The following is a 27,714-nucleotide window of genomic DNA, read 5'->3' on the forward strand; positions in this document are numbered from 1 at the left end:
AAGGCGGCTATGTTGGAAATGCCCAATGGGAAGTCACCAGGTGATGATGGGTTTTCGGTGGAATTTTATAAAACTTTCTATGAAGATCTATCTTTGGTGTTTGGGGAGGTATTACAACAAGTGACTGAACAGTATGAGTAACAGTATGAATCTTGCTCTAGTGCTTTAATTACTGTAATCCTGAAAAAAGATAGATACCCGTTGAAAGTGTCTTCATATAGATCTATTTCTTTATTGAATGTTGATTATAAAATAATAGCAAAAATGTTAGCAAATCGGCTTGCTAAGTATTTACCTAAATTGATACATGATACATTGATACATGTTGATCAAACAGGTTTTATTAAAAATAGAAATGTTTCAGATAATATTCTTCGATTGATTAGTTTGGTCAATGCATATCGACAGAAGCAAGTGGTTGCACTTGATGCGGAAAAAGCCTTTGATAAGGTTGAATGGATTTTTTATTTAAAGTATTGGAGAAGTTTAAGTTTGGTTTTTTATTGGTTAGGGTAAAGCTTTATATACAAACTCGACTGCTAGGGTGGTGACAAATGGTCAAGTTACATCATCATTTAAATTGATGCGTTCAAATCAACAGCCCTGTTTGCATTGGCTATTGAACCATTAGCTCAAACAATAAGGCAGAATAAACAGATAAGAAGGATGAGAGTTATGGATGAAGAGTATAAGATTAATTTGTTTGCAGATGATGTTTTGATACATTTAACAAACCCAGAACAATCATTGCCACATTTATGGGAATGTTTATTATAATATGGAATATTATCTGGATATAAAGTTAACTGGAATAAGAGTGAAATTTTACCAGTCGGAGAAGGAGATTATTCAGAGTATCAAATTATTATAAAATTGAAATGGTCTGATAAAATTAAATATTTAGGAATAATTGTAAATACTGAGTATCAATCTTTATACAAGTTAAATTATGTTCCATTATTAAAAAAGATTAAAGCAGATCTAATTAAATTGAAAGATCTTCCGTTAACTTTAATTGGTCGAGTTAATTGTATTGAGATAAATATTTTTCTTCGTATTCAATATTTATTTCAATCAATACTGTGTTCTCTTCCAAAGAGTTTCAGGATTTAAATAAAATTACAAGAGAATTTTTATGGAAAGGTAAAGTACCATGGGTAGCATTAAATAAACTTACTTGGAAGTATGCATTAGGTGGGCTTCAATTGCCTTATTTTCAAAATTATTATGAAGCAGCTCAGTTGAAATTTATTAGTAGATTGATGGATTTGGACCAGCCCCCGAGTTGGGCTAAAGTTGAGATGGCCTGTATTTCTGAAGTTGAGGTGTATCAATTTATATTTCGATGGAATGTAAATTTGTTGAGGGAATATAATATGCTGATATTAAAACATTTATTAAAATTATGCATTAAAAAAAATAAGATTTTAGGATCAAGAGGTAAATTGTCAATTTTAACTCCATTATATAATAATCAGCTTATTTCTTTTTCAATGTTTAATAGTCATTTAAAGAGTTGGGATTCTAAGGGTATAAAAGTATTACAAGATTGTTTTGTAGAAGGACAGTTTCTTTCTTTCAATCAATTGAAAGAGCATTTTGATATGGCTGAAAATTCTTTATTTGTTTATTATCACCTTCGATCTTTGGTGAAAAATATGTATGGTAGAGAGATGATTTTACCTGTATTGTCAAAATTGAAGTCTTTGATTTCTTCTATACCAAAAAAGGATTATATTTCTGTTATGTACCAAGTATTACAAGACAGTATGGATAAGTCGGAATGTGAGAAATCTAAGCTTAAATGGGAAAATGATTTAGCTTTTGTTTTTCCTGAAGAATATTGGGCAGATACATGTCATGATAGTGTTACTAAATTGACGAATGTGCGGTATGGAATGGTTAATTATAATTTTTTACATCAGTTGTATTTCTTTCTTTTCTTTCTTTGGCTTGGCTTCGCAGACGAAGATTTATGGAGGGGTAATGTCCACGTCAGCTGCAGGCTCTTTTGTGGCTGACAAGTCCGATGCGGGTCAGGCAGACACGGTTGCAGCGGTTGCAAGGGAAAATTGGTTGGTTGGGTTGGATGTTGGGTTTTTCCTCCTTTGTCTTTTGTCAGTGAGGTGGGCTCTGCAGTCTTCTTCAAAGGAGGTTGCTGCCCGCCGAACTGTGAGGCGCCAAGATGCACGGTTTGAGGCGATATCAGCCCACTGGCTGGGGTCAATGTGGCAGGCACCAAGAGATTTCTTTAAGCAGTCTTTGTACCTCTTCTTTGGTGCACCTCTGTCACGGTGGCTAGTGAAGAGCTCGCCATATAACACGATCTTGGGAAGGCGATGGTCCTCCATTCTCGAGACGTGACCTACCCAGCGCAGGTGGATCTTCAGCAGCGTGGATTCGAAGCTGTCGGCCTCTGCCATCTTGAGTACTTCGATGTTGGAGATGAAGTCGCTCCAATGAATGTTGAGGATGGAGCGGAGACAATGCTGGTGGAAGCATTCTAGGAGCCGTAGGTGATGCCGGTAGAGTACCCATGATTCAGAGCCGAACAGGAGTGTTGGTATGACAACGGCTCTGTATACGCTAATCTTTGTGATGTTTTTCAGTTGGTTGTTTTCCCAGACTCTTTTGTGTAGTCTTCCAAAGGCGCTATTTGCCTTGGCAAGTCTGTTGTCTATCTCGTTGTCGATCCTTGCATCCGATGAAATGGTGCAGCCGAGATAGGTAAACTGGTTGACCGTTTTGAGTCTTGTGTGCCCGATGGAGATGTGAGGGGGGGGGCTGGTAGTCATGGTGGGGAGCTCAGTTTTCTTCAGGCTGACTTCCAGGGCAAACATTTTGGCAGTTTCCGCAAAACAGGACGTCAAGCGCTGAAGAGCTGGCTCTGAATGGGCAACTAAAGCGGCATCATCTGCAAAGAGTAGTTCACGGACAAGTTGCTCTTGTGTCTTGGTGTGAGCTTGCACCAGAGAAATTGAAAAAATATGGTCTTAGTAATTTGGATTCTTGTTTTAAATGTGGTGTATGTACTCGAAGTTTTTTTTTACATGCTGTTTGGTCTTGTGTGCATGTACACCATTCTGGGAAGAAATTAAGTTAATTTTGGAAAAACTATATAATTTTAAGTTACTATTAGATCTATTTTTTTAATGGGTTATATGATTCCTTTAAAGGGATTAGGGTTGGATAAATTTCAAATTGCATTTATATATTTAGCATTGTCTGTAGCTCGAAAATGTGTAGCAAGTACATGGAAAGATAATATAATGATTAATATAATGGAATGGCATAATGAATTGAAAGCTTGAATTGTTACGGAAAAAATTATTCTTTTTTTGTTAATAAGTGGTTACCATATTTGGAATATATGCATTTAGATATATTTAGATTTTTTTATATACTTTTAGTCTCTGTTTATATATTTTTAGCTCTCCTTAAGTGAGTTGGCTGATGGGGTAGGAGGGGGGTGGGGACTTGATTTTTTAAAAATATATACTCATATAAAATTTTCTTTATGGAATGTATTTTGTATTACTATTAATGATTCTTCAAATAAATAAAGTTTTTTGTTTAAATAAAATGTAAATAGTGCATCTTTGCAATAACTTTGTACGCAACAAATGAGCAGTATTGTTTACCGCTGACCACATATTTCCAACAATGTAAACAATATGAAGCAGAACAGGAAAGTCTGCAGACATCGTAGTTGAAACAACACTGGAGAAGCTCAGCAGCTCAAACAGTGTCCTTTATACAGCAAAGATAAAATTACATAACTCCCCCATCAAGGTATGGAAAAATGTTGTCAGACTTCTGAATAAAAGGGTTGGTTGCAAAGGCAGGAGGTGATAGATGGAGATAGGAGGGAGGGTACAGCAGCAAGCAGGGAAAGGAGGGATGGTTGAGTGAACAGGGAGGGAAGGGGGTGGAGAGCTGACGGGAAGGGAAGGGAAGGGGAGTAGGTGAGCCGAAACCAGAAAAGTCAATGCCGTCAACTGGTGGGTGCCCAGGTGTGCTTCTCCATTTTGTTGGTGGTCTTAGTGGGATGGTACATGAGGCCATGGGCAGACATGTGAGTTTGGGAGTGTGACACAAAGGCAGTCAGTGAAGCCGTCTCCCAGTCTGTGCCCAGTCTCTCTGATGTAGAGAGGGCCATAAAGCGAGCACTGGATTCAGTAACTCATGCAGTGAAGTGTTGCCTCACTTGAAGGACCTATTTGGGGGAGGAGGAGTCACATGATGGAGTAGTGGCCGGTCAGGGAATTCCAGCCCTCTCCGGAAAAGTTGAAAAAAACGCACAAAACACAAAGGTACAAGAATAAAAATTAAAACAAAGTAAAAGTAAAGGTGAGAAGAAAATGGCAGCGAAGAGAGAAAAGTCGAAAGCAACGGGAAGAAGAGAAGATGAAAGAACGTCGGAAGGAGAAGGTGAAGGCCTTACCTGTCCGAGGAGGCCCGCCGTGGAGAGAGAAGCCCGCTCCCTAAGGTCGGTGGAAGTCCCGAGCTCGGGACTACAAAAATGGCTCACGGAGCCGAGTAAAAGTGCGCAAACGCGCATGAAAAAAAACACACTGACGGGAGGGGGAAACAGCTGAGGAGTCGATCTCCACAGCTGAGAGTGACAGCTACAACACAGCAACAGGAAGAGAACATAGAAAATAAGGAGAACAAGAAAGAAGAGAGCAAAAATAAAACAAGGAAAGAACAGATGGCCAACCCAGAGGAAGAAGAAGAAGAACATAGAGAAATGGAAGAAGAAGGGAAAGGCAGGACAATGGATATATTTTTTTTTAAAGAATATATGGAATCAGTGAAAGAATGGCAATTACAAGAATTTAATGAGATAAAAAGAAGAATTAAGAGTGCAGAAGAAAAAATGAATAAAATAGAAATGGTCATATCAGAGATAGGAAAAAGAGTGGATAATGTGGAAGAACGAGAAATAATCGTAGAAATGGAAGTAGAGGACTTAAAAGAGAAATTAGAAGAATCTAATAAAAAAATTAAAGAGGCACATGAGCTGTTAGCTCAGAAGATAGATATAATGGAAAACTATAATATAAGAAATAATATAAAGATAGTGGGCCTTAAGGAAGAGGAAGAAGGCAAGAATATGAAAGAATTTATAAAAGATTGGATCACCAGGGTCCTAGGAAGACCAGAATTACAGGAAGAAATGGAAATAGAGAGGGCACATAGAACACTAGCCCCGAAACCACAACTGCAGCAAAAACCAAGATCCATTTTAGTAAAATTCTTAAGATATACAACAAGAGAAAATATATGTTATGTTATATGTTATGTTAAAGCAATGTAAAAAAAATAAGAGAAGACAAAAAGCCACTGGAATACAAAGGTCAAAAAATATTTTTCTATCCAGACATAAGTTTTGAACTCCTGAAGAAGAAGAAGGAGTTCAACACAGCAAAAACGATCCTATGGTAAAAAGGATATAAATTTATGTTAAAGTACTCAGCGGTACTTAAAATAGTTATTCCAGGGCAACAAAACAGACTATTCTCGGATCCGGAGGAAGCACGAAAATTTGCAGAACAACTACAAAATAAGCAGAGAGATGAAGACATGTAATGAGAGTAAAAATGACCACGAACTATATGTATGTGTGTATATGGGTATATATATATATACTTTAGTTGCCCATTCAGAGCCAGCTCTTCAGCGCTTGACGTCCTGCTTTGCGGAAACTGCCAAAATGTTTGGCCTGGAAGTCAGCCTGAAGAAAACTGAGGTCCTCCATCAGCCAGCTCCCCACCATGACTACCAGCCCCCCCACATCTCCATCGGGCACACAAAACTCAAAACGGTCAACCAGTTTACCTATCTCGGCTGCACCATTTCATCAGATGCAAGGATCGACAATGAGATAGACAACAGACTCGCCAAGGCAAATAGCGCCTTTGGAAGACTACACAAAAGAGTCTGGAAAAACAACCAACTGAAAAACCTCACAAAGATAAGCGTATACAGAGCCGTTGTCATACCCACACTCCTGTTCGGCTCCGAATCATGGGTCCTCTACCGGCACCACCTACGGCTCCTAGAACGCTTCCACCAGCGTTGTCTCCGCTCCATCCTCAACATCCATTGGAGCGCTCACACCCCTAACGTCGAGGTACTCGAGATGGCAGAGGTCGACAGCATCGAGTCCACGCTGCTGAAGATCCAGCTGCGCTGGATGGGTCACGTCTCCAGAATGGAGGACCATCGCCTTCCCAAGATCGTATTATATGGCGAGCTCTCCACTGGCCACCGTGACAGAGGTGCACCAAAGAAAAGGTACAAGGACTGCCTAAAGAAATCTCTTGGTGCCTGCCACATTGACCACCGCCAGTGGGCTGATAACGCCTCAAACCGTGCATCTTGGCGCCTCACAGTTTGGCGGGCAGCAGCCTCCTTTGAAGAAGACCGCAGAGCCCACCTCACTGACAAAAGGCAAAGGAGGAAAAACCCAACACCCAACCCCAACCAACCAATTTTCCCTTGCAACCGCTGCAATCGTGTCTGCCTGTCCCGCATCGGACTGGTCAGCCACAAACGAGCCTGCAGCTGACGTGGACTTTTTACCCCCTCCATAAATCTTCGTCCGCGAAGCCAAGCCAAAGAAGAAGAAGATATATATACATGAGTGTATCCATATTTAGAGGAAAATATATAGAGTATAGATAAGAATTAATAAGGGAATGAAAGGGAATAGAGGAAATAAGGAGGGAATTAAAAGAGTGACCTTTGTTATATATGAAAATTGAAATCTTTTCTGGGGGGGCTGGGTGGGGAGGAGTTACGGTCACTGCAAAGTCAGTTGACGCTTGCGAGGGAATTCGCAAATCCAAATGGAGAGGGGAGATGTGGTTGCCCGACAAGGGATAAAGGGCAACTCAGGAGGGGGAGGGGAGAATGGGGTTAAAGAAGTTTTAAATAGGAGAATAAGGGCCATAAAGGGATGTTTTAGAAATGTTGTCTTATAAAGTGTTCAAAACAAGAAAGCAGAAATGGATAAGAAGGAAAAGTGATGATGAGGAAACGGAAAGGGAAGATAAACAAAGTATGAAATGGCTACGTTGAACTATGTGACTTTAAATATTAACGGAATACATAACCAAATTAAAAGGAAGAAACTGCTAAATTTACTGAAAAAAGAAAAAATTGATATAGCATTCGTGCAAGAAACACATTTAACTGAAATGGAGCATAAGAAATTAAAGAGAGATTGGGTAGGACATGTAACAGCAGCATCATATAATTCAAAAGTGAGAGGAGTAGCTATATTAATCAGTAAAAATGTATCAATTAAAATAGAAGAGGAAATAATAGATCCAGCAGGGAGATATGTAATGATAAAATGTCAGATATATAATTAGCTCTATTTTGGGAGCTGCTCTCCCTTTTACTCTTACTAAATTATATAAACAAATTGATAATCCAATGGCTAAACATACACTACGTATATGGTTTCAATTCCGGAGATTTTTTGGCCTAAGTCATTTTATCTTGGAAACTCCTATTGTACTAAATTTCCTTTTTCATCCCTCTCTAATTGATCAAGCTTATTTACTCTGGAAAGTTAAAGGTATAACATGCTTTTCGGATTTATTCTTGGATAACCCTTTCATGTCATTTGAACAATTATCCATGAAATATGATTTACCTCGATCTCATTTCTTTCGATATTTGCAGATTAGGAGTTTCTTAGTTTCGACTTTACCCTCTTTTCCCAATCGGGAGACTACGACTGTTTTAGAGGATATACTATATTCAAAATTCCCTCCAAAAGGTGTGATATCTAAATTATATAATATAATTACAAAAATAAATTCTGGGACTTTTGAAAAGTTTAAAAATGATTGGGAAAGAGAACTCAACCTTCATATTTCTAATGAAAATTGGAATAAAATTCTGCGACTGGTAAACTCTTCTTCTCTATGTGCAAAACATTCACTAATACAGTTTAAAGTTGTTCATAGAGCTCATATGTCTAAAGATAAACTCCATCGCTTTTATTCTCATATCGATCCTATATGTGATAAATGTCAATTGGAAGTAGCTTCCCTTACACATATGTTTTGGTCCTGTCCCTCTTTACAGAATTATTGGAAGGAAATTTTTTCCGTTATATCTACTGTTTTGAATATTGATTTACAACCACATCCCATTACTGCAATTTTTGGATTACCTATGATAGATTTGACTTATTTATCTCTTCCTGCGGATCGTATGATTGCTTTTCTTACACTAATGGCTAGAAGATCTTAAATTAAATTGGAAAGAGGTAAATCCTCCCACTGTTTTCCAATGGTTTACCCAAACCATACTATGTTTAAATTTAGAGAAAATTAGAAACTCTGTCTATGAATCCCCTTCTAAGTTTGAGTTAACCTGGCGACCATTTATTCAATATTTTCATTTGTGGTGAGTTGATCTGGCTCTGTTTTCTTTCTATGATTATGTATGATAATTGGGCTGTAAGATGAGATCGGAGTGATCGGCGTGGTTTAGCTATATCTGTAGGTTTTTTTTTAAGTTTTTTTTAAAGTTTTTTTTAAATTCAGATTTGTTTTTTCTTCTTTTTTGGGGTTTTTTTTCTCTTTTTTCATATATTGTTATTAATTATATCTTTTTTTTAGAGATAGTTCACACCCTAAACTGATCAAAAAAAAATTTTTTATGATATATTTTTATTCTGTAATATTATTGTTTAATATCTCTGTATTAATTCATTACTTACTATGTATTTTTTTATATCTCTTTGAACTGTATGTGTTTATAAATTATAATAATAATAAAAAGATTGAAAAAGAAAGAAAATGTCAGATATATTCAGAGTTTTGGAATCTACTCAATGTATATTCACCTAACGAAGAAGATCAAAAGTTTATGCAAGATATTTTTTTGAAGATAGCAGTCACGCAAGAGAACATTAATAGGAGGGGGTTTCAACCTTAATCTGGATTTAAATATGGATAAAACTGGGAAAAAAATTAACAGAAAGAACAAAGTAACCAAATTTATAATTAAATCGATGCAAGAAATGCAACTTTTGGATATATGGAGGAAACAACACCCAAAGGAAAAGGGATATTCATATTATTCGGGTAGACATAAAACATACTCAAGAATAGACCTATTTCTGTTATCAGCTCGTATGCAAGATAGAGTAAGAAAAACAGAATATAAAGCTAGAATATTATCGGGCCATTCACCCTTGATATTGACAATAGAGTTAGAGGACATCCCACCAAGAATGTATAGATGGAGATTAAACTCCATGCTACTTAAAAGGCAGGATTTTAGAGAATTCATTGAAAGACAAATTAAAATGTACTTTGAAATAAATACGGAATCAGTGAAAGATAAGTTTATACTATGGGACGCAATGAAAGCATTCATTAGAGGCCAAATAATAAGTTATGTAACCAAGATGAAGAAGGACTACAATCAGGAAACAGAGCAGTTGGAAAGGGAAATAGTAAATATAGAAAAAGAATTAGCAATGAAGGAAGACACAACTAAAAGAAGAGAATTGGCAGGTAAAAAAATAAAATATGAAACACTACAAACATATAAGGTGGAGAAGAACATAATGAAGACAAAACAGAAATATTATGAACTAGGGGAAACAACGCACAAAATTCTAGCGTGGCAGCTTAAGACAGAACAAGCTAAGAAAATGGTATTGGCCTCAAGGAAAAAAGTCAAACAAATCACATATAATCCAACGGAGATTAATGAAAACTTTAGAGAATTCTATGAACAATTATACCAAACTGAAAACGAAGGGAAAGAAGACAAAATAGATGAATTTTTAACTAAAATTGAACTACCAAAATTACAAATGGAGGAACAAAATAAATTAATAGAACCATTTGAAATAGTAGAAATACAAGAGATAATAAAAAAACTACCAAATAATAAAACACCAGGAGAGGATGGATTCCCAATAGAATTCTATAAAACATTTAAAGCTTTATTAATTCCTCCCCTCCTGGAAGTAATCAACCAGATTGACAGAACACGAAGCTTACCAGATTCATGCAAAACAGCAATAATTACAGTAATACCAAAGCAAGGGAAAGATCCACTTGCACCAGCGTCATATAGACCAATATCATTACTTAACAAAGATTATAAGATCCTTTGGCTTGGCTTCGCGGACGAAGATTTATGGAGGGGGTAAATGTCCCCGTCTGCTGCAGGCTCGTTTGTGGCTGACAAGTCCGATGCGGGACAGGCAGACACAGTTGTAGCGGTTGCAGGGAAAAATTGGTTGGTTGGGGTTGGGTGTTGGGTTTTTCCTCCTTTGTCTTTTGTCAGTGAGGTGGGCTCTGCGGTCTTCTTCAAAGGAGGTTGCTGCCCGCCGAACTGTGAGGCGCCAAGATGCACGGTTTGAGGCGATATCAGCCCACTGGCGGTGGTCAATGTGGCAGGCACCGAGATTTCTTTAGGCAGTCCTTGTACCTCTTCTTTGGTGCACCTCTGTCATGGTGGCCAGTGGAGAGCTCGCCATATAACACGATCTTGGGAAGGCGATGGTCCTCCATTCTGGAAACGTGACCTACCCAGCACAGTTGGATCTTCAGCAGCGTGGATTCGATGCTGTCGGTCTGTGCCATCTCGAGTACTTCGATGTTAGGGATGAGGTCGCTCCAATGAATGTTGAGGATGGAGCGGAGACAACGCTGGTGGAAGCGTTCAAGGAGCCGTAGGTGATGCCGGTAGAGGACCCATGATTCGGAGCCGAACAGGAGTGTGGGTATGACAACGGAGATTATGTACCTAAAATGGTAAATCTAGACCAAACTGGATTTATTAAAAAAAGACGGACAACAGACAATATTTGTAAATTTATTAACTTAATTCATGCAGTAGAAGGGAGTAAAGCGCCAACAGTAGCAGTTGCTTTAGACGCAGAGAAGGCCTTTGACAGAGTAGAATGGAATTATTTATTCAAAGTATTGCAAAAATTCAGTTTACCAGAGAAGTATATTAATTGGATTCTTTGGCTTGGCTTCGCGGACGAAGATTTATGGAGGGGGTAAAAGTCCACGTCAGCTGCAGGCTCGTTTGTGGCTGACAAGTCCGATGCAGGACAGGCAGACACGGTTGCAGCGGCTGCAGGGGAAAATTGGTTGGTTGGGGTTGGGTGTTGGGTTTTTCCTCCTTTGCCTTTTGTAAGTGAGGTGGCCTCTGTGGTCTTCTTCAAAGGAGGTTGCTGCCCGCCAAACTGTGAGGCGCCAAGATTAATATTTGAGGCGATATCAGCCCACTGGCGGTGGTCAATGTGGCAGGCACCAAGAGATTTCTTGAGGCAGTCCTTGTACCTTTTCTTTGGTGCACCTCTGTCACGGTGGCCAGTGGAGAGCTCGCCATATAACACAATCTTGGGAAGGCGATGGTCCTCCATTCTGGAGACGTGACCCATCCAGCGCAGCTGGATCTTCAGCAGCGTGGACTCGATGCTGTCGACCTCTGCCATCTCGAGTACTTCGACGTTAGGGATGAAAGCGCTCCAATGGATGTTGAGGATGGAGCGGAGACAACGCTGGTGGAAGCGTTCTAGGAGCCGTTGGTGATGCCGGTAGAGGACCCATGATTCGGAGCCGAACAGGAGTGTGGGTATGACAACGGCTCTGTATACGCTTATCTTTGTGAGGTTTTTCAGTTGGTTGTTTTTCCAGACTCTTTTGTGTAGTCTTCCAAAGGCGCTATTTGCCTTGGTGAGTCTGTTGTCTATCTCATTGTCGATCCTTGCATCTGATGAAATGGTGCAGCCGAGATAGGTAAACTAGTTGACCGTTTTGAGTTTTGTGTGCCCGATGGAGATGTGGGGGGGCTGGTAGTCATGGTGGGGAGCTGGCTGATGGAGGACCTCAGTTTTCTTCAGGCTGACTTCCAGGCCAAACATTTTGGCAGTTTGCGCAAAGCAGGACGTCAAGCGCTGAAGAGCTGGCTCTGAATGGGCAACTAAAGCGGCATCGTCTGCAAAGAGTAGTTCACGGACAAGTTGCTCTTGTGTCTTGGTGTGAGCTTGCAGGCGCCTCAGATTGAAGAGACTGCCATCCGTGCGGTACCGGATGTAAACAGCGTCTTCATTGTTGGGGTCTTTCATGGCTTGGTTCAGCATCATGCTGAAGAAGATTGAAAAGAGGGTTGGTGCGAGAACACAGCCTTGCTTCACGCCATTGTTAATGGAGAAGGGTTTAGAGAGCTCATTGCTGTATCTGACCCGACCTTGTTGGTTTTCGTGCAGTTGGATAATCATGTTGAGGAACTTTGGGGGACATCCGAGGCGCTCTAGTATTTGCCAAAGCCCTTTCCTGCTCACGGTGTCAAAGGCTTTGGTGAGGTCAACAAAGGTGATGTAGTGTCCTTTGTTTTGTTCTCTGCACTTTTCTTGGAGCTGTCTGAGGGCAAAGACCATGTCAGTAGTTCCTCTGTTTGCGCGAAAGCCGCACTGTGATTCTGGGAGAATATTCTCGGCGACACTAGGTATTATTCTATTTAGTAGAATCCTAGCGAAGATTTTGCCTGCAATGGAGAGCAACGTGATTCCCCTGTAGTTTGAGCAGTCTGATTTCTCGCCTTTGTTTTTGTACAGGGTGATGATGGTGGCATCACGAAGATCCTGAGGCAGTTTTCCTTGGTCCCAACAAAGCTTGAAAAACTCATGCAGTTTGGCATGCAGAGTTTTGCCGCCAGCCTTCCAGACCTCTGAGGGGATTCCATCCATACCTGCAGCTTTGCCACTTTTCGGTTGTTCGATTGCCTTATATGTCTCATCCAGGGTGAGGACCTCATCCAGCTCTAGCCTTAGGGGCTGTTGAGGGAGCTGGAGCAGGGCGGAATCTTGGACTGAGCGGTTGGCACTGAAAAGAGATTGGAAGTGTTCTGACCATCGATTGAGGATGGAGATCTTGTCGCTGAGGAGGACTTTGCCGTCTGAGCTGCGCAGCGGGCTTTGGACTTGGGGTGAGGGCCCGTACACAGCCTTTAGAGCCTCGTAGCATTAAAGCATTATATAAGGGGCCATTGGAGAAAGTGACAATAAATGGATATATATCAAAGCAATTTAATTTAAGCAGATCAACAAGGCAGGGATGCCCACTATCACCCTTATTGTTCGCATTAGCTATAGAACCACTAGCAGAATTGATAAGAACAGAAAATAAAATAAAAGGGATAAAAATAAAAGACAAGGAATATAAAATCAGTTTATTTGCAGGTGATGATATACTTAACAGAACCAGAATTATCAATAAAAGAATTATATAAGAAATTGAAGGAATATGGAGAAGTGTCTGGTTACAAGATTAACGCAAATAAAAGTGAAGCAATGCCAATGAATAATGCGGATTTCTCAAAATTTAAGAAAGAATCACCATTCAGATGGCAAATGCAAGCAATAAGATACCTAGGTATACAAATAAATAAAAACCTCGGCCATCTATATAAACTCAATTATTATCCACTAATGAAAAAATTACAGGACGATTTAGAGGATTGGAAAGATTTACCACTAACACTAATAGGAAGGATAAACTGTATTAAAATGAACATTTTCCCAAGGATATTTCAGGAATTGCCAATACACTTGACAGAGAAATTCTTCAAGGAGTTAAAGAAAATAATAAGGAATTTTTTATGGAAAGGGTGGGGGGGAACCGAGGATAGCACCAGATAAATTAACAGTATGGTATAAACAAGGAGGCTTACAACTGCCAAACTTTAAAAATTATTATAGAGCCGCACAAGGGAAAAGCCAGATTGGACTAGATTAGAACTAGATAAAATAGGGGAGAAGATACCTGAACATATATTATATAAATGGGATGAAAAATTGGTACAACGTAGGAGTTCTCCAGTATTACATCATCTGCTTAATATTTGGAAGAAGATTCATGTAGAAAGGAATAAAACAAATTACCAATTACCAAAACTAATAATGACGCAAAATCAGTTACTCCCTTTTACAATAGATAACCTTTCCTTTAGAGAATGGGAGAAAAAAGGGATCAAAAGAATAGAAAATTGTTTTTCAAGAAATAAATTATTATCTTTTGTAGGATAATATAACTCAAGATACAGTGTTGGCATACTACCAACTGAGATCCTACTTGAAGGACAAGTTAGGAGGTTACCAGAGGGAAGTAATTTTTAATATGTGATTACAGATACAATGATAATCAAAAAATTTATAACAAATATGTATATTAAACTACAAGAAAAGGAGAATGAGGAAACAAATGGTAAAACTAAACAAAAATGGGAACAAGATTTAAATATAAAGATAAAGAAGGAAACATGGGAGAAGTTATGCTCTGGAACTATGAGAAATACAATAAACACGAGGTTACGTATGATACAATATAACTGGATACACAGGCTATACATTACACCTCAAAAGTTAAATAAATGGGACCCAACAGTATCTGACAAATGTTTTCGTTGTAAAAAAGAAATGGGAACAACAATTCATGCAATCTGGACATGTGAGAAAGTAGAAAAATTTTGGGAAGATCTAATCCAGATATTAAATAAAATTACAGAAAACAATATACCAAAAAACCCAGTGATCTTCCTCTTAAGTAACATAAAAAAACAAAGAATTTGGACTTGATTTGGATGGTGCACAAAAAAGATTTGTTAAGATAGCTCTAGCCGTAGCAAAAAAATGTATTATGTCAACCTGGAAATTAGAAGATAATTTGAGAATACAACAATAGTATATAGAAATGAATAAATGTATTCCATTAGAAAAAATAACATATAATTTAAGAAATAATATTGAAATATTTGAACAAATATGGGAGCCATACATGAAACACAATAGAGAAAACCTACCGGGGACATCTACCACCTAAAATAACGAAAGGAGAAGGAAATGAAATGAATTGACTCAGTGGAATTTCTTGTTTATTTTATTGAATGACAACATTGTTTGACTGTTTTAATGTATCTTAGATTTTGTACTTTAAATGAATGGGGGGGAGGTTGGGAGGTGGGATGGGAGGAGGGAGGGTGGGGAGAAAATGACACTGTATATATTTGAAAAGGATAATGTTTGTATCTTGGTCAATGTGGTTTATGGTGTGAAAAATAAATTTTTTTTAAAAAAAGGACCTATTTGGGGCTCCAGACTGTGGTGAGCGAGGTGGTGTGGGTGCAAGTGTGGCATCTTCTGCAGCCACAGACTAAGGTGCCAGGGAGGTGATTGGTGGGAAGTGAGAATGCACGAGAGAGAGCAGTCCCTACAGAAGCCCCTTCACTCCGTAAATTGGAGGACCAACACCCGATTTTCTGTCTGGGCTCTTTTCAGCCAGATGGCATTAACATTAACTAACCTGTTCCCCATTCCTCCCCCATTCCCTTCCCCCTGTCAGCTCTCCACCCCTTCCCGCTCTGTTCACCCAGTCATCCCTCCTCCCCCCCAATCGCTGCTGTGCCATTCCTCCCTTCTCCATCTATCACCTTCTGCCTTAGCGACCACCCCTCCCCCTTATCCTTTTATTCGGACGCCTGCTGACATATTTCCATTCCTTGATGAAGGGCTCAAATCTGAATTATTTAATTTTAACTTTGTGATATAAAGGACACTGACCTGCTGAGTTTCTCCGGCTTTGTGCTTTTTTTTTAACAATGTATTTTTAGATGTCATTTTGTGTCTAGTTTGTGCAATTTTGTTGTGTAATTTGTCAAAGGTGAACATGAGTGGGAGGGCCGAAGAGAAAAAAGCTGAGAGGTGATGGAGGGGATTATTCTGTGAATGGAGAGGGAAGGAGTGGGAAGTTGGAGGAAAAGAGACAGAGGGATAGGGAAAGAGAGAGAGAGGGGGGGGGAAGGGGCCTAACTGAAACTGGAGAAGCCGATGTTAATGCCATCCGGTTAGAGAGTGCCCAGAGAGTGACAGTAAATATTAGGTGATGCCTCTCCAATTTGCGGGTGGCCTCTGTTTGGCAGAGTGTGAGGCCACGGACAGTGTGGGAATGGGGCGTGTAATTGAAATGGTTGGCCACTGGGAGGTCCCCGTTATTACAGCTCAGTGATAGGTAAACTTTTGTGAATAAGACAGCTGCCTTTTCTCAGTTTAATATTATAAATTAACCAAGTGTGTGTTCATTATAAAGTACCATGGTTTCATTATTTATATCTAATCATGTCACATTTCAATTTTATTTTTTAGCTGCCCTGAAAACACTTTCATCTCTGGATGCGGGCCAGCTGGTTGGGGATCCAGTGGCATCTCAGCACATGAATACAAATGATGGAGGGCACCAGGTTTGTGACAGGCACTTGCAGCACTTAGAGCCCAGTCACTTAGATATTATTGCAGATGGCCAAGAATGCTGCAGAGTGATGGGATTGAAATCCATTGATGTGCATTTGAGTAGTACCAGTGAAAGCACCGCCCTGAGCGGCGTTGTCAGGTCCACTAATGCAGACGGCAGCATCGCTTGCTGCTTGGACACCACTGACAGCCCTACAGAAAAGCAGGAAAATTGGCAATCAACGTATTCTGAACCTGTAAAACAGAGGCCTGCAGAAAGCCACAGCCCAGTCTCTCTGCACCTAACCTCGGTTCTGGCAACACAAGCTGCTGCTCGCTCATACTCCTTCACCAGCTATCAAGAGCAGACTTTTGGAGACAGTGAGAGTGATGAAGACTGTGGGGTAGAGGGTGATGGTGAGGGGTGATGGTTTGATGGTATGGGCTGATGGTTTGATAGTGAGGGGTGATGGTTTGATGGTATGGGCTGATGGTTTGATAATGAGGGGTGATGGTTTGATGGTATGGGCTGATGGTTTGATAGTGAGGTGTGATGGTTTGATGGTGAGGGATGATGGTTTGATGGTATGGGGTGATGGTTTGATAGTGAGGGGTGATGGTTTGATGGTGAGGGATGATGGTTTGATGGAGATGGTGTGTGATGGAGAAGAGGCACCACATGAGAGTTTACAAAGGACACCACATAAATAGATACTGGAAGTTTGCACCTCACATTAATCTTCCACTTTTTAATTGATATTTAAAAATCATGAAAATTAAAATCTGGCATCAGTGGAAGTTGCAAAATCCCCTTTCCATGAATGAAATAAATCTCTGCCCTTGCCTGTAACTCCAGTCCACACCACCGCTGGCCCGGTCAGTGACCTTTTCAGCTCTAGGTGAATTTGAAATTGCACTCACATTTTCTTCCCACCAATATGGGGACAGTAAATATGAGCCTTTTCATTTATTTATCCTTTTAAAAATAGGTCAGTTCACCTCTAGAATCAACAGTCTGCATGTGTTCATTTTAAACACAAAGAGCTCAAGAGTTCAGCAGCATCCACGATTTATAATGCAAAGTGCCAGAGAAACCCAGCAGGTCATGCAGCATCCGTACGAAGGGAATCCAAAGTTTCAGGCCTGGGCTCTTTGTCAAAGTATGAGCTAAAACCAGACCGGCACCTGATGCAGGGAGCAAAGATAGGGAGAGGAGTACAGGCTAACAGGTGAGAGGTCTTGGGTGCATATGGGTGGGAGGAGAGAAGAGAGGAAAAAAAGTGGAGGTGATGGGGGGAAAGGGTAGCTCTCTGAATGGAGAAGGAATGTAAGGGGGTGGGGAGTTGGAGAAAAGGAGGCAGAGCGATAGGGAGAGAGACTCAGAGACCCTGGATAAGTTGATGTAAATGCTGTCTGGTTGGAGAATGCTCAGATGGAATATTCGCTTCTGTTTGGCAGTGCATGAAGCCTCACGGCTCTTGGAATTGATCTTGCGGTTAATGAAGGTGAACACACCGCATACCTTAGCACTATCAACCTGTGCAGCAGCTTTGAGTATCCGAACTCTCAGTTCATCCACATGGCTCAGTCTTCACATTAACATTGTATTCTGCCTTCAAATTTGGCCTACTGAAATGAACCACTTCACACTTTACTGGGCTACCCTCCATCTGCCTCTTCTCAGCCCAGCTCTGCATCCTATCAATGTCCGTCTAACCTCTGGCAGCCCTCCAGACACCATCTGCAAATTTACTAACCTGTCCTTCCACTTCCTTATACATGATATTTATAAAAATTACAAAGAGGGGAGGGAGCCCAAACAGATCCCTGTGGAACACCACTGGTCATCAACCTCCATGCTGAAAATGAACCTATCATCTGCAACCACCTCTGCCTTCTCTGGGCAAGTTCTATATCCACAAAGCACTGTCTCCTTGGAGCCCATGCTTCTTAACTTTCTGAATGAGACCTGTGTGGGGAATCTTATCAAATGCCTTACTGAAATCTTTATGCAGTAAATCCATGCCTCTACCTTCATCCTTGTGCTTTGTTGCATTCTCAAATAATTCAGTCAGGCTTGTGGGACAAGACCTACCCCTATCGAAGGCATGCTGACTTTCCCTAATCCAAATGCTTGGAAATCCTGTCTCAGAATCTTCTCCAACAGCTTGCACCTCAGCCCACCCCCCACTAAGTAAGACTCACTGGTCTCTTATTTCCGAGTTATGTCTATTCCCTTTCTTGAACATGGGTGAATTTTTCTTGAGAGCTTTCTGGGGAATCTCTGCGTGGAACTGCATTCTCAGTAAGTAAGTTACCTGCAAGTACAGATTTCTGTTTATTGAAAAAGGGCTTCCCGTTTTGTATAAATTTCTAACCAGTGGTTTTTAATTTAGACATAGAGCACTTCCAGCCCACAAATCCTTGCCGCCAAATACCCCAGTTAACCTGGTACGTTTTGAAGGGTGGGAGAGGAAATGCAGGGAAGAACGTACACACTCCTTGCAGACAGCACCAGTGTTGCTGGCACTGTAATAGCAATGCACTAAACACTCTGCTGCCTTTATGCTAACCATAAAAACTACAACACAGAAAACAGGCCATTCAACCCTTCTAGTCAGTGCTGAAACTTCATTCCTCCAGTCCCACTGACCTGCACCCATTCCATAACCGTTCAGACCTCTCCCATCCATGTATCTATCCAATTTATTCTTAAAATGTGAGCCCACATTTACCATGTCAGATGGCAGCTTATTCCACACTCCCACCACTCTCTGAGTGAAGAAGTTCCCCCTAATGTCCCCCAAAACCTTCCCCCTTTCACTCTAAAGCCATGTCCTCTCATATTTATCTCTCCTAATCTGAATGGAAAGAGCCTACTCACATTTACTCTGTCTATTCCCCTAATAATTTTGTGAACCTCTATCAAATCTCTCCTCATTCTTCTATGCTCCAAGGAATATAGTCCTAACCTGTTTGATCTTTCCCTGTAACTCAACTCCTGACGACCTTGGCAACATCCTAGTAAATCTTCTCTGCCCTCTTTCGATCATGTCCTTCTGTAGTTTGGTGACCAGAACAGCACACAATACTCCAAATTTGGCTTTACCAATGTCTCATACAAGCTCACCATAACATCCCAACTCCTGTACTCAATACTTTGATTTATGACGGTCAAGATGCCAAAAATCTTTTTTACATCCCTGTTTACCTGTGCAGCCACTTTCAGGGAATTATGTATCTATATTCCCAGATCCCTTTGCTCCTCCACACACTTCAGTGCCCGATCATTTACTGTGTAGGTCCTACCTTGGCTTGTCCTTCCAAAGTGGGACACCTCACACTTGTATGCATTAAATTCCATCTTGGAGCATCTAATTCAGTAGAGCTACGAAAGCAATATATGTACGCCGGATTAGTCAACACAAGACTGTTTATTTGAGTTTTACTTGCCTCTTTTATTTCTTTTCCATCCCGGACTCCATGGGACAGGGTGGTGGCATCACCATGGGTTTTCCGCCGATCTGCAGGGCTGGCAGGTTTAAATTAAACACAGTGGGAACCCTGCGCCTTCTACCAGGAGGCGCAGCAAACTAATGTGCCGTTACTCGGCACGCAGCATCGAGCACATTCGGTCCATTAACCAGGTGAATACCCAGCGGTCCGGCCTATGGCTCCACACGTCCGCCAAAGAGCCGTGCTGGGAACAGTTTGTGATACTGTGCTGAGCACCCACTTGGCCCGCTACATGGCCGCTACACCATCCCCACCCCCGCCCCCCCCCGAATTATCGGCCGAAACCAATGCACCTTAGGCGGATGCCCTCGTCGCCTGGGCTGGGGGCAATGGCAGACTTAAGTCTTTCCACACTGAACAGTTACGAATGCCCCCCAATGTCCAAAGTATATACAACCCCGTCCTTAATTACCAGAAAAGGCCCTCATACGGCCGTTGCAATGATGGTCCTGGGACTTGTCTGTGCACAAAAACAAAATCAGTGTCGAGGAGAGGTGGGGGCCCATGCCATTTAGGGGTTCCATGCCAGTTGCTTTGAATAGGTTTGCTAATTGCGACACTGCATCAAAGCTGCTGAAGGACGTCCAGGTGTAAGTTGGATGAGAAGTGAATGCCCCCTGGTACCGAGAGGACTGTACAATAAACCATCACCACGGATGATACAGGCAAATCTTTCTTGGGAGCAGTGCGTATTCCCAGCAGAATCCATGGTAGCTCATTGACCCAATAGGGACCGGTGAGTCAGGCCTTGAGTGCAGACTTGAGTTGTTGGTGGAAACGTTCGCAAGGCCGTTGGACTGTGGGTAGTACACTGTAATGTGATGCAGAAGTGTCCCACAAAAGCGCACAAAGGCAGTCCACAATGCAGTGGTGAATTGTGCTCCACAGTCTGAAGTTATGTGCGTCAGGAAACCAAATCTAGCGATCCAATTGACAATGAATGCTCTTGTGCATGTCTCAGTGTAACTGGATGACAACGAGATGGCCTCTGGTCAGCACATGAAACGGTCTATGACTGTTAGAATGTATGTCATGTTTTGAGATACTGGCAATGGTCCGAACAAGTCCACATGCACACATTCAAAACTCCAGTTTACCACCGGGAAAGGTTGGAGAGACGCCTTGGTGTGCCGCTGAATTTTTGAAGTCTGGCAGGACGTACACGTCTGGGTCCACTGCACAATGTCTTTTTTCAGTCTATGCCATAAACATTTATTCAACATGAGCTTGACGGTTGATCTGATGGATGGATGAGACAAGCTTTGTACTTGGTCATAAAGGCATCACTGGTCTAGGGTAGCCCAAAGACATGTCACAACGTAGAGTTGAGCCACCTAGTTGTGGTGCCACTCGCTGTATGTCCTGTTAGTAATGGCGGTACCGTATGCCTGAACATTGGAGTCCATGGCCTGTGCACTGGCCAATTCAGGAATATCAACAGCAGCCTGAATATGATGTTGGTCTGGACAGCATGTCAGCGACGAGATTGTTTTTACCTGAGACATGGCACACATCCGTTGTGAATTCAGAAATGTATGACAAATGACACTGCTGCCTGGTGGCAGCAGTGTCTAAAAGCAGTGGTCTCTAAAAGCAGTGAAATGCTGACCCCCCCCCCCCCCACCCAAAACATATCAGAAGTGTCATGTGGCAAGATACAATGCCAACAGCTCTCGATCAAATCATATATTTTATCTCCGATAGCCATAGGGGTCAGCTAAAGAAAGCTAGGGGTTGGCAATGGTCATCAACACACTGCTCAAGAATGTGTCCATATCTGAGGCATCAGTGCTAAGTGCCAGGGAAGCATTGGGACTAGGATGTTTGAGCATAGCTGCGTTGGCCAAAGCATCTTTGGCAGTTGTAAACCCAACCTCTGCCCCTGTTGTCCAGGTAATGTCCCTGTGCTTCGTGGTGAGGATCTGAAACAGTGGCCGGAGAATGTCAGTGGCTGCTGGAATGAACTGGTGATAGAAGTTTATCATGCCCAAGAATTTCTGCAGTCCCTTAACTGTGGTAGGCTTTGGAAATGCACGTCTGTGTCCACCTTGCCGGATAAGGGAAAGACACCCTTGGCCGTGATCTTGTGCCCCAGGAAGTCGATGGTGGACTTGCCAAATTGACATTTGCTAGAGTTAATGGGAAGTCCAAATTCCTCCAGCCATTCGAACAGATGGCGTAAGTTCAGGTGGTGATCCTGTCGATTCTGATTGGCGATGAGGATGTCGTCTAAGTAGATGTAAATCCCTGCCCAAAATGTCCATAAGCCGCTGGGATGTTTGAATGGCATTCTTCAACTCAAATGGCATTCTAAGGAATTCAAAAAGCCCGGAAGGGGTAATAATCATCATTTTAGGAATGTCATCCTTATGGACCGGGATCTGATGCTTTCCCTTGAAAAGATCAACCTTGGAGAAAACACGGCAATTGTGCAGATGGGCAGCGAAATCTTGTATATGAGGAATTGGGTATTTGCCAGATGTAGTTATATTATTGAGCCTATGGTGATCGCCACAGGATCTCCATCCACCTGTTTCCTTGGGTACCATGTGTAACGGTGATGCCCAAGGACTGTTGGAAGACTAAATGATACCTAATTCTTCCATTGCAGTAAACTCTGCCCTTGCCTGCCGCAGCTTATCGGGTGAAAGACGATGAGCCCTGGTGTAAATCGGTAGGCCTGAGGTGTCGATGTAATGGGACACACCATGGGCTGTTTTGGAGGTATTGAAATTAGGAGAGAATACCGGAAATTCGTTGAGCAGGGCAGCATGGGCGTCTTTGTGCAGGGGATGCACCCCGAGATGGGATACTCTCCCTTTGCTGCATACTAGTGGGTACATTTGAAAAGATTACCTCCGCTTCATGTGGACCAGCAAGTCGAGGGATCAATTTCCTCCATTTCGCATCTACTAGCAAGTAAAGGGACCTTAAAAAATCTGCACCCATAAAGGGCTGTGCAACAGAAACCAATATGTTATTCCAATGGAATGTCGCACTCCTATCCCAATCGTGACCCGTCATGTGCCAAAGCAGAGAATTGTAGTCCCAATTGCTGCTTGAAGAGCCAGGTGTTGTTGTTCATGTGTTTTTTTTTCAAAATAGTTGGCGGGAGCAAACTGACCTCAGCATTAGTGTCTACAAGAAACTTGTGCTTACCAACGTCATCTTGAAGATACAACAGGACGGTACTTGTGCCAGCTGCCGAGGCCATTACAGCCAGCCAGCTTTTTCGTTTCCTGCCTTTTTTCTGTAATAGGTACATGGCGGGACACATTTATGGCCATTTCTCACTGGTAAAAACACCATTCTCGTCGCCCGTCAGCAGATTCATCCTTCTTTGACTGAACTGCAGATATAGGAGGCTCGTAGGACACGGGAGATGGATCTGCTGCAAAAACAATCTGTATGTGAGCAGACTCTTGCGTTGGTGTACGATAGAGCCTGTCAGCCTCCCGCGCTACGTCATGGGGATGGCGGAAATCGATATTAACGATTGGTATTGCAACATGACCTGGGAGTTTGGACGGGAATAGAGTCTCAAAAAGTAAACAATGAAAATGACCATCTACTAATGTGAGCATCTCATTCATTAAGCCATGCTCACGTCTAGTCAATTCCAGCGTGTCCAGGAGAAATTGACGGAACCTGCTGTACTGATTGTCCGCCGGGGGATTGGCAACAAATTTTCTTACTCGAGATGCTGTAGCAGCATCCAATGCCAGAATTTCGCATCATCTGCCGTTATGCCACGAAGACAAAACTGGGTTTCAGCCTGAAAGGAGGCAAGTGAAGTCCCACCACATTAACTGCAGCCGTGGTGGCAGCTGCTGCTGTCCTTGTGTCCATGATAACTGGAGATTCAAGCTTCAGCTGAATCTTGCAATTGGGGTCACCAATTGTAGCGGCTACTATGGTAGAGCTACTAAAGTAATACACACACACACACACACACACACACACACACACACACACACACACACACACACACACACACACACACACACACACACACACACACACACACACACCAGGTTAGTCAACACAAGACTGTTTATTTGACTTTTACATGCTTTTATATCACTCCCATCCCAGGCTCCATGGGACAGGGTGGTGACATCATTATGTGTTTTCCACTGATCCACGGGGCTGGCAGATTTAAATTAAACACAGTGGGGGCCCTGCGCCTTCCAGCAGGAGGCACTGCAAACCAACGTGCGCCACACCGCATGCGTGCAGTCCATTATCCAGGTGAGTACCCAGCAGTCTGGCCTTCGGCTCCATACCAAAGTGATACTGTGCTGTGCCCCCACTTGGCCTGTTACACGGCCGCTACAATCTGCCATTTTCTGGCCATTTTTCCAGCTGGTCCAGATCCCTCTGAAAGCTTTGAAACCCTTCCTCACTGTCCACAACTGCTCCAATCTTAGTGTCATCTGCAAACTTCCTGATCCAATTTATCACATTACCATCCAGATCATTGATATAGGCAACAAACAACAATGGCCCCAACACAGATCCCTGAGGCAACACAGGCCTCCAGTCTGAGAAGCATCATCCACCACCACTCTCTGTCTTATAAATATATATATATATTTATATATATATATATATATATATCTATCACACACACACAGGTCCTTAGCCAACTTTAGGGTTTAAAGTGTTTGATAACTTATTTGCACCATAATGATTTATTAAAATGAATATAATCCTGTACAGATTACAAGTTGTCTTCATAAAGTGCCCAGTCCAATGTCCAAGTGAATTGCAGTCCAATTGAAATGTACCAGGCCCTATCAGTACCCACCACACCCTCACACAACCTATATTTAGCATGTTGGCTGCTGAACGATGACTCCTGTTTGGGAGGTATCGCAACTGGATTCATATCATGAGACAATATAAAGAGATAAAATAAGGCAATTCTGAATTTGAATACACCAATGATGTCTATTGGAAAATATGTCTCTAAATGCGTGTGAATGTGTGTGTGAGAGAGAGAGAGAGTGTGTATGTAGTGGGAGCGCAGCAGTGGGCTGGGTTTGAGAGCTGAAGGAGGATTCAATTTTGTTCTATTTAAAGCTGATCTGGGGAAATTAGTAACTGGACACTGGTGTATATTCAAATATCTCCTGAAATAAGTTGTTTGCAGAAATGGTGAGAGATTTGCTCAGTTGATTTTGTGAACTTCTTTCATGGCCTCTGACTTTTATAGTAAGGATTGTGCTTGTCTGTCATCCCCATCCACACTGACTCCTGGCACTATTCCCAGTTCACTCATTTCTAAAGCATTGTCCCTCTTTCCCTTCCGTGAGCCACTCCCACATCTCCTCCCCACCCACTGCTTCTTAAAGTTCTTCTGCCTCTCTCCTCCCTCCTCACCGTGCTGGTTATAAAGTGAATTTCTGCTGCACCTTGATCTCAGCTGAACCTCTCCAGTGATAATTTTGATTTTAATTCAGAAAGGTGATAATTCTGTAGGCTAGAATGCAAAGTCCAGATTAGCCTAAGCAGTTGGCATGGTGCAAAGTTTGAGGGCCATCCTCCAAAAGTGTACAGAGTTTATAAGTTAATTGCTGTATTTGGGCACTGCATTTGGTTCATGCTGTATTTCTAAATTAATGATAAAAGAAAAGCATCTTCAGATCTGACAGTACTATTCAGAGCAGTATCTGGGACAATATGTAGTCAATACTTATTCTCAAGTAACATGACTGAATCAGGTTTTATTTCAACCCCGGTGTCTACGGATTTTTGTGATTTACTTCTGAATCCGGTTGGAGTTGGTTTGTGTTCCCACTATCCAATATTACAGTTCACCTCAGCAATTGTGTCAAGCACTTCAAGACATTGTAAAGTTCTGATAAACATTCAGTTTTTTTTTAAGTTAGACATAACAACCCATAAGCCCAGTTACACCCGAATAACTTACACCCCTGGTAATGTTTTTTTAATGGTGGGAGGAAACTACAGCCCCCAGGGAAACCCCACGCAGACATGAGAACGTACAAAGTCCTTACAGACAGCGTGGAATTGGAAGCCGGGTTGATGGTGCTGTCACGGTGTTGTGCTGAGTGCTACGCTAACCGTGCTGCCCATTTACTGCTGAAGGCAATGATTTTGTACAGATCCCTTCACACTGCAAGAATTTTGTGAAGGTCTAGGTCAAAATAGTCAAAGTTCACATTTTGAGGACATATATGACATCACTTACGACCCTGATATTTTTTCCTTTGGACCAGCCAGAATTTCTAATTGCCAATAACTGTAAACTACTCAAGAAGAAAGAAATGTAAACTCAAGGAAATGTTATTAAACTGTGCAAATACAGATGTCTAAATATTCAGTAAAAAAATAATGAACAAAGTGTGAGTCCTTAAATGAGTCCCTGATTGAGTTTGTCATTGAGGGGTCTGATGGTGGAGGGGGAGCAGCTGTTCCCGAACCTGGTGGGTGCGAATCTTGTGGCGCTGATATCTTTCCAGATGGGAGCAGTGAGAACAGCAAATGTCCTGGATGGCGTGGATCCTTGACAATTGCTGCCGATCTCTGATGGCAGTGTTCCATGTATTTTTTCTCGATGGTGTGGAAAGTTTGCCTGAGTCCACTACCTTTAGCAGGGCTTTTTGCTCAGAGATATTATTGCCTCCATACCAGGCTGCGATACATCTGATCAGCAAATTTTCCACTTGCCACGGTGATATAAACTTAGAAAGTATAGGCACTGCTCTGCTTTCTTCACAATGACATTAATATGATGGGTCCAGAAAAGGTTCTCTGAGATAGGGACCCCCCAGAAATTTTAAGTTGCTCACCTTCTCCACCTCTGATTCCTCCAATGGTCACTGGATCATACTTCTCTGGTTTTCCCTTCCTGAAGTCTTGAATTGTTCTTAGTGGAAAGTTGAGGGAAAATAAAGATTGTAATTTTATGCACAGGTGAAATCACGGACTGCAGGTTCAGTGAGTGGGGACTTTGGTAAGATCAAAGGTGTGAACATTTTTTAAAAATAAAATGAGGTCTTGCAGTTTTCTACCCCCTAATTTGTATTCCCATGTTAACTTTTCCATGGAGACTCTAGCCACCTTCCCGTTCCATACATTCATTGAGCATCTCAAAGAAGCACTGGGGCAATGGAATGGGCAGTGTTTGAAAAAGATATTACAGTCTTGGCATCACCTTCATTCTAATACAATCTCTCTGCCCAGTAATGTTATGGCAGAGTCATCGTCTACTCAAGTCCTCCTCTATCTTCTGCAGCAAAGGGAGATCATTCTCCTCTTATCCCCAAATATTTCCTGTTCCCACTTAAATTGGCTTCCTTTCCTTTAATGAAAGGTATAATTTCACTTTTGTCTATAAATTTATTTTAAATCCCGATACCCTCTCATAATCTTCCAGTGTGGTCTTTAGTCTGGCCAACGACCCTCCAAGGTCTGTCAAATGTATTAACACATCATCAGCAAATAGATTGATTTTGATTTCCACCTGGTCCATCTTGTACCCCTTTATAATCCTGTTGAATGGTTTCTGCTCAATGGCCAATGTAAGCAAAGGACAGTCCTGTCTACTAGATCTTCTCAGTGGGAACACCAGAGATATTTGTCCATTTGTGATCATTTTGGCTTGGGGTTTATGAGACAATCTCACCTCATTTATAAATGACCCAATCCAAATTTCTCCAGTTTCTTAAACAGGAATTCCCATTCCAATCTATCGAAGGGCTTCTCGGCATCCAGATACAGCCACCCCTGGGTCCACTCTCGACTGCACCATATTACACAGTCTTGCTACATTATCTGCAGTTTGCCTTTTTTGAACAAAGCCAGCCTGATCCAGATTTGTCAATTTCAGTAAATATTTTGCCAACCTATTGGCCAAAGTTTTTGCTATAATTTTATAATTTGTGTTC

General features: G+C 41.7%; 1 protein-coding gene across 1 annotated transcript in view; it reads left to right on the forward strand.

Annotated features, from left to right (window-relative positions):
* The window catches only part of vezt (vezatin, adherens junctions transmembrane protein), a 184,791-nt gene extending 158,609 nt beyond the window's left edge, over nucleotides 1-26,182 (forward strand). Inside the window, exon 12 of the mRNA XM_069908519.1 lies at nucleotides 16,199-26,182. Coding sequence (XP_069764620.1) covers nucleotides 16,199-16,710 — 512 coding nt within the window. The 3' untranslated portion in view covers nucleotides 16,711-26,182. The remainder of the gene's footprint in view (nucleotides 1-16,198) is intronic.
* Nucleotides 26,183-27,714: the final 1,532 nt, after the last annotated feature.

This window comes from Narcine bancroftii, chromosome 13 (assembly GCF_036971445.1).
Source record: "Narcine bancroftii isolate sNarBan1 chromosome 13, sNarBan1.hap1, whole genome shotgun sequence".
Taxonomy (NCBI): Eukaryota; Metazoa; Chordata; class Chondrichthyes; order Torpediniformes; family Narcinidae; genus Narcine; species Narcine bancroftii.